The sequence below is a fragment of the Cetorhinus maximus genome, chromosome 17, assembly GCF_964194155.1.
Source record: "Cetorhinus maximus chromosome 17, sCetMax3.hap1.1, whole genome shotgun sequence".
Classification (NCBI taxonomy): domain Eukaryota; kingdom Metazoa; phylum Chordata; class Chondrichthyes; order Lamniformes; family Cetorhinidae; genus Cetorhinus; species Cetorhinus maximus.
In genome coordinates this window covers 19,217,293-19,230,886 of record NC_135895.1, presented here as the reverse complement: position 1 = coordinate 19,230,886, position 13,594 = coordinate 19,217,293, and the positions used below count along the sequence as shown (strand labels likewise).

The 13,594-nt window shown below is 41.5% G+C and overlaps 1 protein-coding gene across 1 annotated transcript in view; it reads right to left on the bottom strand.

The window, feature by feature from the left end:
• Positions 1 to 11,618, bottom strand: part of LOC144692217 (scinderin-like) — a 34,074-nt gene extending 22,456 nt beyond the window's left edge. Inside the window, exons 1-7 of the mRNA XM_078560793.1 lie at positions 11,477 to 11,618; positions 11,124 to 11,307; positions 10,859 to 11,013; positions 7,079 to 7,240; positions 2,153 to 2,302; positions 1,971 to 2,060; positions 1,676 to 1,808 (exon numbers count right to left, since the gene is read on the bottom strand). Of these exons, the coding sequence (XP_078416919.1) occupies positions 1,676 to 1,808; positions 1,971 to 2,060; positions 2,153 to 2,302; positions 7,079 to 7,240; positions 10,859 to 11,013; positions 11,124 to 11,307; positions 11,477 to 11,524 (922 nt within the window). The 5' untranslated portion in view covers positions 11,525 to 11,618. The remainder of the gene's footprint in view (positions 1 to 1,675; positions 1,809 to 1,970; positions 2,061 to 2,152; positions 2,303 to 7,078; positions 7,241 to 10,858; positions 11,014 to 11,123; positions 11,308 to 11,476) is intronic.
• Positions 11,619 to 13,594: the final 1,976 nt, after the last annotated feature.

Below are 13,594 nucleotides of genomic sequence, written 5' to 3'. Positions count from 1 at the left end.
CAGGGCATTAGTGAGACACCACCTGGAGTACTGTGTACAGTTTTGGTCCCCTTATTTAAGGAGGGATGTACTTGCCTTGGAAACAGTTCAGGGAAGGTTCACTAAGCAGATTCCTGGGATGAAGGGGTTGCCTTAGGAGGAAAGGTTGAGCAGGTTGGCTCTATATTCATTGGAGTTTAGGAGAATGAGAGGTGATCTTATTGAAACATATAAGATTCTGAGGGCGCTCGACAGGGTAGATGCTGGGAGGATGTTTCCCATTGTGAGGGAATCTAGAACTAGAGGGCACAGTTTAAAAATAAGGGGTCTCTCATTTAAGATGGAAATAAGGATGCATTTCTTCTCTGAGGGTCATTAGTCTTTCGAATTCTACGGACAGCAGTGGAGGCCGGGTCATTGAATATATTCAAGGCTGAGTTAGACAGATGATTTTTGATTAACAAGGGAGTTGAGGGTCATGGAGAACAGGCAGGAGAGTGAAGTAAAGGCCAGGATCAGATGAGCCGTGATCAAATTGAGTGGCGGAGTAGGCTCGATGGGCCGAATGGCCTACTCCTGCTCCTTATAATGTTATGGTCAGTGAGAAATCCTGGAAATTGCCGCATCATCCAACCTGCTGATCAATTTACAGCAGGAAATCAGGGAACCAACGTGGAATTCCTACCTCTGCGTACAGACTGCAGTGCCGTCTTTGAAGCACAAGCAGCTGAAACAAGACTGAGGAGGTGGTGTTTTTGGAAAAGAAGACACGAACTGTCTGTCAGGCTGGGAAAGTCTTGGAAAAATTGCAGCCTCCTCCAGGGAGCACATGAAACATATATTACTGATGCTCTTGGTATGAATGTTGTGGGCCTGGAGTTCCCCAATCCAGTGGGAATCCTGCCTGCTCAGTGGCTGTGCAGGTGTTATACACACAGGCCACAACAGGTATTCTGCAGTCAGGCACACTTACATTTATGTGGGAGGATCCTCACAGTATTTCCATGTATACCTGGGTCACAATTCTTCAGGGGTGCTGGGAGGGAAGGACTGTTGCAACGTGGCATGGTTAACAATGCCAGCAGAAGAAAAATAAATGTCAACACTTTTCCCCCTTCCCCACAAATTTCCCATCTTGCCTAGTGCGAGCAAAATGCTCGGAGATTCACTGCACCGGTTCAGCGGCTCCCTACCCCTCCGCCAATTTACCAACACTGGCTGCCAGAAGCACGACGGTGTGTCTGACAACCAGTGTGGCTAATACATTAATGACGGGAAATGTATCAGACGTTGCATTCCTGCCATCTGCACAAGCCTGCCCCTGGGCATCCTGATCATTCCACTTCACTTTCGATGGAACATCCCATAAGCAGTGGCAGAAACATGGGAGCCAGCTGAACAGATTCTCGCTACACTTCCCATTCCAGACACCATGAAACTGCTCCAAAACGGGTCATATTTATTTTGGGCGTTCTGACCCCTAAAATTTGTTAAAACAGAACTACAATCATTTGAAGGTCCATTTGGAAATGCCAAAGATCTTACGCTGGGAATCATTAAACCACAGTAATTTTTAATAAAGTGTAATCATTACAATCATACAAATAAATTGACTTTTTTTAAATAAAAAAAATTGAGCAGTAAATATAGTAACATTCACAATGTATTAGGAGGCACAAGTATCTAGACTTCTTACCTTTCCACAGAAATATATGGCCATTTGGTCCATTGTCAAGAATATAACATTCCTTGGTTGAAAGTGTAGCCATCTGAAATGGGCTTGCAGCAGCCACCTCTGTTAAAGACAACTGTCCACTGGCATCAGAAATCTGAAAGAAATGACAGTGCTTTTGGTAACCAGTGTATTGTGTTTTTGTGTAATATTTTATGAAAGCATTTCTGTTGATCGAGAAAACTGCAGCACTAAGAGTTGGGGATGAAACCACACAATTATCAAAAGATTCCCCTTTTAAAAGCAAATGGTTAGTTACCATGTAGAGTTTGGCCTTTTGCTTGCTGGCTTTATCTGCTGCAGAATCTTCAACAGTCGCATCGGGAATGGCTGGTTTGGATCCCAGTAACTGTCAATTTTGGTAAAAGAAAGAGGAAAATTCAGTTCTCCAGCCTTTTAGAAACGTTGCAATAAACTCCCACATGTTCTCCATATACTCACCTCAATAACTCCCGCAGGCTCGTCTCCTTCATCCACCACCTCTACTTTGGCACGGCCCACTCTCTCTCCATCTCGGATACCGTTAGCAAGCTGGGAGCATTTCAGCCTCTCGTAAAGGTTGCTCTTTGATCCATTCCACTGATATATCATCTGCAATTGCAAAGTTTAACTGTGACTTCATATTCCGTAAGACCGTATTCGAGTCTAAACATTACGTCAATCAAGTGCTTGCCAGTTTAATTATAACTCGGCATCTGTGAATACCATCAATGGTTGCAAACTGTCTTTTGATCAATAGCTGAAACTTTAAAATGTACCGTAACCCAGCGTTGCTTCCCCAGCCGCCACTCACGGTCAGTTCCTTTCCCATCCCCTCATTCTCTGTCCATTTCTTTTCTCACTTTCCCCCATTCTCACTACTTTAGACCAAATAGTTCAAGGTGCACAATGTTGTCTACACTGCTGGAGCTGGGAGATGGAGGGATAGGTGGCGGGTGTTGTCAGTGGTGGTTCCTGCTTTCAGTTGTGCACACCAGGATGAAGAATGGATTAGTGGGGAAGCATAAATAATCTGGAGTTTTGCTCGATTATTAAAGATCAAAAAGATATTCATCCAGAACTTTCCTTCCTTAAAAACACAGTGAAATAGAGTCAATGGTAGGGTAGATTGTATATGGTCTGTGGAGAAAAAAATTTTGTTGAGCTCAATGGACGTTCTTATTCTATACTTTCTTCTTAACAGTCAGAAATAAATGTGCTATAAGTTGATTGACCATTAGAACAGTTTGTAATATTTTCTATTCTCTTTTTAAAAACATGGTGGACAGCAGGAACTTCTAGTAAGGAAGTTACCAGTTCAATGTCTTCAGCTTCGATTTTTCACATTTATGACCAACAGGAGATCCTCATAGAGCCCAAGGCTTGTATGTACCTAGATGCTTACAGTATAGAAGGAGGCCATTTGACTCATTATGCCCATTCCAGCTCTCTGTAAGAGCAACTCAGCTAGTCCCTCCCCTCTGCCCTTTCCTCATAGCCATGTAAACTTCTCATTTTCATACACTTACCCAGTTTCTTTTCAAAAATTTCCATTGAATTTACCTCCCCCACATTGTCCGGCAGCGCATACTTGATCCTAACCCCTTGTGTAAAACGGCTTTTCCTCTTGTCTGAATTTATTCTTTTGCCAATCACTTTAAATCAGTATCCTCTGGTTTTCCACTCTTCCCTCTAAGGGAACAGTTTCTCCCTATCTACCCTGCCTAGACCCTCATGATTTTGAACACCTCTATCAACCTTGTCTTCCCTAAGCGGAACAACCCTAGCTTGTCCAATCTATCCACGTGGTTGAAGTCTCTCAACCAGGAACCATTCTCGTAAATCTTTTTTGTACCCTCTACAATGCTTTCACACCTTTTCTAAAGTGTGCTTCCCAGAATTGGACACAATACTCCAGTTGAGACCAGTGTTCACCTTCCTTTTTTTTGAGTTCTATGCCTCTGTTTATGAAGCCCAGGATCCCGTATACCTTTTTAGGCACTTTCTCAACCTGCCCTGTCACACTCAATGATTTGTATACCCCTGCTTCTGCACAACCCCCCTACTTTAGAAATATATCCTTTATTTTATATTGCCTCTCCTCGTTCTTCCTAACACTTCACAGTTCTCCGTGAAGTCTCCACCCATTCCATCAACCTGTCCATGTCTCCTTAAAGTCTATCACTATCCTCCTCACTGTTCACAATACTTCTGAGTTTTGTGTCATCTGCAAATTTTGAAATTGTCTCCTGCACATTCAAGTCTAGGTCATTAATATTTCTCAAGAAAAGTAGTGCTCCTAGTACAGACCTCTGGAGAACCCCACTGTACACCTCCCTCCAGCACAAAAATTAATCATTCATGACTTCTGTTTCTCGTCACTCAGCCAATTTCATATCCATGCTGACACTGTCCCTTTCATTCCACAGGCTTTAACTTTTCTGGCAAACCTATTATGCGGCATTATATCAAGCATCTTTTTGGAAGTACCTGTAAAGCATATCATTACCCTCAGCAACCCTCTCTCCTGCCTCATCAAAAACTCAAAACACAATTTATCTTTAGTAAATCTGTGCTGGCTTTCCTTAATTAATCCACGCTTATCCAAGTGACTATTTATTTTGTCCTGGATTATCATTTCTAAAAGCGTTCCCACCCCTGAGGTTAAACTGACTGGCCCATAGTTGCTAAATTTGTCCTTATACCCTTTTTTGAGCAAGGGTGTAACATTTACAATTCTCCAGTTCTCTGCCACTACCCCTGTATCTAAGGAGGATTGGAAGAATATGGCCAGTGCGTCTGCAATTTCCATCCTTAATTGCCACAATATCCTTGGATGCATCCCTTTTTGTCCTGGTGACTAATCAACTTAAAGTATGGGCAGCCTTTCTAGTATCTCATCTTTATCAATTTTTAGCCCATCCTGTATATTGACTATCTCTTCTCTACTATGACTTCAGAGACATCTTCCTCCTTGGTAAATACAGATGTAAAGAACTAATTTACTATCTCAGCCATGCTCCCTGCTTCCATGATTAGATCCCCTGTTTGGTCTGTAATTGGCTCACCCCTCCTCTTACCACTCATTTATTATTTATGTGCCTATAGAAGACTTTTGGATTGATTTTTAATTTCCCTTCCAGGCTCTTCTCATAGTCTCTCTTATTTCCTTTCTCACTTCCCCTTTGAACTTTCTATAGTCAACCTGGTTCTCAACCTGGTACTATCAACCTGGTATTATCAACCTGGTATTATCAACCTGGTATTATCTGTCGTTTGTACCCTTTTCTGCTTCACCTCACTCTCTATCTTTTTCATCACCCAGGGAGCTCTAGCTTTGGTTGTCCTATTTTTCCCAATAGTTGGAATGTACCTCAACTGTACCCGAACCATCTCCTCTTTAAAGGCAGCCCATTGTTCTGTCATAGTTCTGCCTGTCAATCTTTGATTCTGATTTACCTGAGCTAAATCTGTTCACACCCTCTGAAATTGGCGTTCCTCCAATTCAGTATTTTTACTCTGGGTTGCTTCTTGTCCTTTTTCATAGCTAATCTAAACCTTTACGATACTATGATCGCTGTTCCCAAATGTTCCCCTACCAACACGCGACCCACTGTGATCACAATCACATCCAACAATGCCTCATTGGGCCAGAAACAAACTGATCAAGAAAATGCTCCTGAACTCTTCCTCCTCTCTGCCTTTTACGCTATTACTATCCCAGACAATGCCCGCCTCTTTCAGTCCCTCTCATTGGTTCTGGACTTCACTCCTGAGTATCCAGTCAGGAGACAGCACTGATGTTGGGTTATAGGGCTTCTCACTCGACAAGATAGAGCGATGAATTATATTAGCAAAGTTTTCCTATAAATGTAACTTAACACCCACAGCACTAGATTCTCAGAGCAAAGGACCCTGGTATTATCATAGAATCATAGAACACAGCAGGAGGCCATTCAACCCATCATTTCTGTGCTGGCTCATTCTTAGAAGGCGATGTGAAGTCCTCCAATGTTCCCCGGATGCTTTGCATGAAAGAAAAACAAATCTGACCACCTTCCCCAGTTTTCGCTTGATTTGCTGAACTCAGCCAAGACTCCACAATGAACGTCAATACGTGCTGGGAGGGGGAATCAGCATGAGTTTCCAATCATGATCATTACGCCTGCCCCTGCGGGGAGGACAGAGTCATGCTCAACAGTGATTGCCTCCCCATGGTCGATTATGCTGCCAAAATTTCCCTGCTGCATTGCCAATTTTAATCACTCTACCATTGGCAACTGTGCCTTCAGCTGGCAAGGACCTAAACTCTAGAATTACTTCACTGAACCCTGCCAGCTCTCTACTTCTCTCCTCCTTTAAGATGCAATTCAAAAGCTATGTCTTTGATCATCACTGAGGCTGCCTATTTTCACTTCTGTAACATGGGCCAGATTCTGATCCTGTCTCAGCTCATCTTGTCTTAGCTCAGCTCATCTGCTGCTGAAACCCTCAGCCATGCCTTCGTTACCTCTAGACTGACTATTCCAACCCACTCCTGGCTGGCCGCCCACATTCTACCGCTGTAAACTTAAGATCATCCAAAACTCTGCAGCCTGTGTCTTAGCTCACAGCAAGTCCCATCACCCTATCACCTCTGTGCTCGCTGACCCACACTGGCTCTTGGTCTAGCAACATCTCAATTATAAAATTCTCCTGCTTGTTTCCAAACCCCTCCATGGTCACAACACTCCCTATCATCCTACAACCCTACAACTCTCTGAGATTTGAACTCTCCTCAAATTCTGGCCTCTTGAGTAACCCTGATTTTAGTTGCTCCACCACTGGTGGCTGTGTTTTAAGCTGCCAACACCCTAAGTTCTGGAATTCCCACGCTAAACCTCTCCCTCTCTCTTTCCTCCTTTAAGACGTTCCTTAAAATCTACCCCTTTGACCGCGTTTTTGGTTGCCTGTTCCACCATATCTTGGCTTGGTGCCAAATGTTGTATGATACCGCTCCTGTGAAGCATCTTGGAATATATTATGTTAAAGATGCTACATAAATACAAGTTGTTGTTGTTGTTCTGGGCTCACTGGTAGAGAAGCCACTTGAGCAAGCTACCAAAGACTAACGGGCACTTGTAGAAGTGTCCAACTTAAGTCAGGATCCTCGACAGAGGAAAACTTCAGGTAAAAGGAAGAAAGAACTCAAGAAAATCAGGGGGCACGTTGACTCATGTTGGCACTACTCAGTGATGTCCATGAGCTGGATCGTCCCTCTCCTCGTAACCAGGGGTGATAGCATGATAACCATAGGTAAGATGGTAAGAGGAGTACTGAACAGAATAAGGATCAAAGCGCAACTGAACTTGCTGCCATTTCCGTGAAATTTTAACATGTTGCACTCACAGCTCCTGCATCAATGAGGAAGCAGTCTCCGTTGTTAAAGCTGGACCACGTAAAAGGCACTTCACTGGCTCTCACATTCCGTCTGCCTTTAACGTGCAGCAGCCTCTTTACATTGACGTCATTGGTGACGACATGTGCAAAACCAGATGCCACACCTCCTTCCTACAAAGGAAACACAAAATCAAACGCTGCTGAATGTTATGAAGGTAACAATAAAGCGAGCTGTTTTAAAAACAACGGACCAAAACATCTCATCAAATCCCACAAGTCTTTTTTAACCTAGGTTATGATAAAATTCACTATAACCTCTCCAGTTGCAAAGCCTATTGATCGGAAACACCAGTTGTCCAGAAATCTATTGAGCAGATCCAAGGACTCGCCACTTGACTGTTTGGGCAGTACTTTGGAAGTGGAAACATAGAAGATACAGTATTTGGATAAGTAAAACAATTTGTATTACTACTTTATAATGTTTTATCACTGTTTTATGTTTCTGGTAAATATTTATATCCACTGTGTTTTCCGGTTCACATGCTTGTGATTGTGTATTCTGTATTCCAGAAAATTCGAAAATCCAGAAATGACTTGGTCACAAGCATTCCAGATTGGAGAGGTTACAGTGTATTACAGATGGAAATGTCAAATAATGCACCAGAATTAGTCCAATGTTCTTCTGTGCATTACAGGATATACTCTGGGGCCTGCGTTATATTCTAATCCAGATTGATGACTAGAAGGATCCTGAGTAAAAGAAGCCTGGTTAGTCTTAAACCAATTTCAAGGAGTCATAAAGTTACAGCAAAAAAAAAGTCAGTCATAATGTTGAGCAAACTGGTAATCTCACACAAATTAAGCGTAAGGATGACTGGTGTGGAATACAGAGATATTACACTGATGCAGTAAAGAATTCTTTATCCTCAAAGTAACTCATGCTTTCCACACCCTGAATGGTTGATATTAACACTTGGTACAAAAAGTAAAAATGATTTGCTCTCTGCTACAGTCATCCTTCATTGTATGAGAACAAAAAAAAAAATCACCAAAAAAAAATATGCATTAGGTTTTGCAAATTATAGCTGCCAGAGAAATGCAGAGATACACAGAATATTAGGCATGGATAACTCTTCTAGCTCAGGGCCTTCCAAATCTAATCAGGGGCATGACATTCCAATTGAATATTTTTTAAAATTCATTCACGGGACGTGGGCATCGCTGGCTAGGCCAGGATTTATTACGCATCCCTAATTGCCCTTGAGAAGGTGGGAAAAGCTCCTCACCTGGAAGGTTTACTTTACAGAAGTTACCCAACATTGAAATAGAAACACTTGCGTATCCTGCCTCTTTACTCTCCCGTGAGCCCCCCTTTCTTTAGTTTCAGGGCAGGCAGCCAGTGTGCAATGCTTTACAAATGACAGCACTGGTATCTTTATCAGATTTAATTCTCACCAGTAAAATATTGTTTCAAAAAGCATGATGTAATTTGGTTATGGATTTTCCAGTTCCTGTGAGTACCTAGAAAGAAAGCCAATTATACCATGCATTCTGTAGACTCCATTAGGAAATGACTTGGGATTCAAAAGAGTTTCCTTTCTCTGAATCCATTAAGCCCAAGCTGTAATTAATTATTTAAACAGTCAATAGAAAAAAAATCAATACTACTTCTATTAAAACTTCTGGTCACGAGCCCTACATTGAAAGCACTAAGACAGATGACACAATATTTACTGACATGAACAGCAGAGAAGGTATTTTTAGGATTTCAGGTATTAAGGTGGCTCTTGGGTCATATACACATTGTTGCTTCTTCAGTTCTTAATTAGGCCACTAGGTGGACAGAATTTGCCTATCCTCTGAGAGCATCAGCTATGAAGAAAACTCTGCAGACTGATAGTATGATATCGTCACGCTTGTCCCACCTGCTTGCCCCCTGAAACTTTCTTTAGTGACATGTTTCTGTTTAATCATGGTAGCACCGTTCTCACTGCTCATTTCACTTTATCTCAGGACAAGGAGAAACCAAAAGAAAATCAGTAAGGCTGACTACATCAGTGGATGTGGGCAAGGGCCAAGCGTGGCACTGTTCAGGGAGTACAGCCCATTCCCAGCTGAGGAAGGATGCATAGTCACAAACTGGAAGCGGAAGGCCATTCAGCTCACCAAGTCACTCAGCCAGAAAACCTTACAATCTCCCAATCACAGAATCCAATCATTTCTTAAATGATTCAAGTTTTCACCTCTCCTACCCAACCCAGAAGTTCCAAAATCAGTCCTACGTTCCTCCATTAGTAGTTTGAATATTGTCATCTTATCTACTCTCTATTCAGTTAAATGTACTTTTCCAGATCTGCCGGTTCTTTACTGCTTATTAACTTTTGTAGCTTTGGTAGGACTTCTCCATTGTTTTTCCCTCGTATCTCAATTTTCTAATGCTATAGGGCAGCTACCCCTCTCTTCTCTGAATTACCTCCAAGGCTTGAGTGTTGGTGGTCAGAGCCAGATGTAGCACTCAAGGTGTGACCTGACCAGAGCAGCATATGGTTTAAGTATCCCTGAGTTTTTATATGTTTTGGTTATATAGTTCAGCATCTGACTTGTTTTGTTGATTGCTGCTCCCCTTTGCTTGGGCTTGTTGACTGCCAAGTCTATTAAAATGCCAAGATTTCTTTCAACCTTATCCTTAGTTACTTCAACACCATTCACTTACTAGCCATTTTCTTCCTATGTGCAGTACTTTATACTTGTGTGTATTAAATTTAATCTGTCATTGTTGTGCCCACTCGCATATTTTATCCTCATTTAGTAGATCCCGTGCTGCGTTCTCTATTTCAATTGTCGAAGTTGGAAGGAATTAAGCAGCGATGAGGTAAAAGATCAGAAAGCGGGGAAGTATTAAAGTAGGGAGAATTCAAAACCAAATATATTTAAATAACCACTTGCGAAATGTGACTTTTCACATGATACTTTTTTTTTTGCTCATTCACGGGATGTGGGCGCTGCTGGCTGGGCCAGCATTTATTGCCCATCCCTAGTTGCCCTTGAGAAGGTGGTGGTGAGCTGCCTTCTTGAACCGCAGCAGTCCGTGTGGTGTAGGTACACCCACAGCGCTGTTAGAGAGGGAGTTCCAGGATTTTGACCCAACAACAGTGAAGGGACGGCGATATATTTCCAAGTCCGGATGGTGAGTGGCTTGGAGGGGAACTTCCAGGTGATGGTGTTCCCATGTGTCTGCTGCCCTTGTCCTTCTACATGGTAGCGGTGGTGGGTTTGGAAGGTGTTTCTAAGGAGCCTTGGTGAGTTCCTGCAGTGCATCGCCTGGTGATGATAATAACTAGTGACATTCAAAATTGTCTCCTAGGCAGGAGGGGGGCGGAAAATGCTTTATTTAAATAGAACTTCCTAGTAAATCAGCCAGCTGTTTTAACAACTCTCATTCAGTGCAAAGCCGGTTAGGCAGATTTCCAATCTGCTGCTGAAACTTAAATGCTCATAAACTGGCCAAAATTAGAAACTAATTAATTTTGTATGGTCCAGAAATAAAAAAAAATCCACACAAAAGAAGCTACTATAGTCACTGATAAATATGCAACCCTTTTTATGCATAAAAGGCCGTTTTTTACACCAGCTAATCAATAAACAGAGAAAAGGTGCCTCCAGCATTTGGTGCCATTTCACACTTAAGTGTAGCAGGAGCACACAACCATTAGATACCTCAGAGCTTTGATATTTGTGATTTGAAAGATTCCAAGCTCCTTAAAAGGTGCTGGTTATTGTCCACCTTACCTTGTACAGAAGTCCATTTTTAAAGTAGCCCACGAACTTGTTTGACTCATTGCCTTGCGTTTCCCGATACTGCACTGGTTTTCCATTGAGACTATCATCCAGCTGAATGCAGAAAATGGCACCCGACCCAGATTCATCTTGACTGCACTGATTTCCTGGAAGAAAATATTTTTTATCAAAGTTCAACCTAAAATAGTTCTTTAAAAAAGTTTTAATCGCTATCGCATTATCAGCGGTCTGAAAATTCACGTGAGCGTAGCCCTACCGAGCCACAGGTGGGCACTATACGCAAAGTCTGGAGTTGTATGTAGCACAATGTAGGCATCACCCATGTAAAAATTCCCATGCAGATTTTCAGGCACTAGGACAGGGTTCATTTTCTCAATCCTCCACACGGTCAGCCCAGGCTTTTTGCCAACATTTTCAAATGCCTGGTGAAAACCCATTATCTGTGGAGAGAAATCAAGAATGGATTATTGATAAGTGGAGACTGACACCAGCGATGAGTAGGGCCAACAAATAATATACTGAGGTGTGGAGATTTTTAGCCTGTGGGCAATGCCAGTTTCAAAGGGAAGTCAATAATTTAACAAGGTACAAGAGAGACTGGCAACTCACCAAATATCTGTGTAGCACAGTAACTTTCCATATCCTCCATGTTACCATGGAGAGACAATCTGGTGCAGTACAGGCACTCAGTAAAACCTAGTATTTTTCACAACTTACCTACAGGAAGGAACTAACAAAGAACAGACAAAGTCCTTGGCAGTCAATCTGAAATGTCTAACAGAAATTAGAAACTATTACAGAAAAAAAACACTATACGGATTTTAAAATGAGTAAACATACCTAATGATTACGAAACAGTATCAAAATATAAATACTGCTCTGGCAAACAACAATTATACCCGTAATACCATTTAATTAGAGCACATAATTTGCATTTGCACCCTACATAACTGCCCCACCCAATATCTTGGGTCTTGGATGCCTTGATTCAGTTCACTAATGCATGAAAGCAAGGGACTGAGCACAAATTGTCCAATAAATAGTTTAATGCAGTACCACATTGGCACCAATTTCATTCAAAGCTGATCATGTAAATGGTTTCTTGCCAGGGCACAGAAAAGGTTAATTCCCATGGAATCACTGCAAAGCTTACCCATTGCAAGACATGTAAGCACATAAATGGTGGGTCCTGAATGTCTTCAGAAACCTGCTTGAAAGCTAACTCTCTGAAGATCTAAACTTGTGCTTAATTCTTATGGTGGCGGGTTTCTCAGGAGCACTGAATGCAGGATATAAAATCAATGAAATAAAACTCCATAGCACTTTGGCATGTTTAAGAAAGTAATCAATTCCAATATCCAAGGCTTCTTACACATTCTTTTTCTTACAATTATTTTAAATTGACTTTGGAAATATGTCAAATACAAAATGTTAAGAATTTATTCCTCCCAATCAGCTTATCAGCATTTTACATAAACATCTGGGGAAAATATCTGTTTTGCTGTAGGACATATGATCTCTATGCACAGGAAAATAAATTGTTTAATTCAGCTAATGGTTGAGGGCGCAGATACTAAGTAGACCCAACAGTACAACATAGCAATTCACCAGACAGGACCTTGTGTGAGCACAACTTAATCCAATCTGCATGTCTCTGCCTGTCTAGAAACTTCTATCATATAACTTAGCATGTTGAACTGTCATTTACAGTGAGAGCAAATGCTGTCTTCAGTTACACAAACAATGTTCCTCTCAGTAAAGACCCATTTTCAAGAGGGGGCAATTGAATTCTTGTAGCTGCGGATTGGTAACCAATATGTTGAATCATTTACCTAATGTTCATACACTTTAGATCAAATAAAAAGTGAATAAATATTTATTCAATCAGCTGATAGCCTTTCAGCAGGTCCATCGATAAAGTAGTAAGATTTGAAAGTGATATCACTTGTACGGTAGTATCCTGGGGAAACTGTGATCTGCCCTAGCTTTAGGCTGGTATACTTAATGCTTATGTTCACTCTCCTGGAACAACTTTCAAATACTTTCTTTTTAAACAAAAAGGCCTTTCCTTCCTAATCTGAAACCCAAATTCAGGATCCCTAATGGGCAGAGTTCCTGTTGAGTAAATAAATCAAAATGTGTTTTTATTAAGAGATTTGTATTGATGTTTCAGAGATTGCAATCTACAATGCTTTCTGTTTTTCCTTGAAAAAGGAGTTCCTGTGGCTTAGATGAAAAATCAACTGCCTTGCCTATAACAGACTGCTAAGGGACTGTTTTTCTCTATTGTCAGGGTCACTATTTTACAGTGACCATCTCAGTCTAATTCATTCAGGAGTTGGGATTCCAGGGTTTTCAACCAGCATTTTGATGAATTGCATTCCATCCAGTTTGTCATTGTAAGCATAAACCAATTCTCTTGCTAATGCGGATTCCCACTGTCTCCTCTCCAAGGCCTGCAATGTTTTCGATATAGCATGATGCACTTATTAGGGGTAATTATTCTAAACTTACTTTCACTTGGGTACTCCAAAGAACTGCTACGTGTTATTATTAAGAATTATTAGAATTCTTTGAGGAGGTAACTTACAGGACAGATAAAGGGGAACCAGTGGAAGTAATATATTTGGATTTCCAAAAGGCATTCGATAAGGTACCGTACGTAAGGTTACTTAATAAGATAGGAACCCATGGTGTTGGGGGCAGTATATTAGTATGGATAGAGGA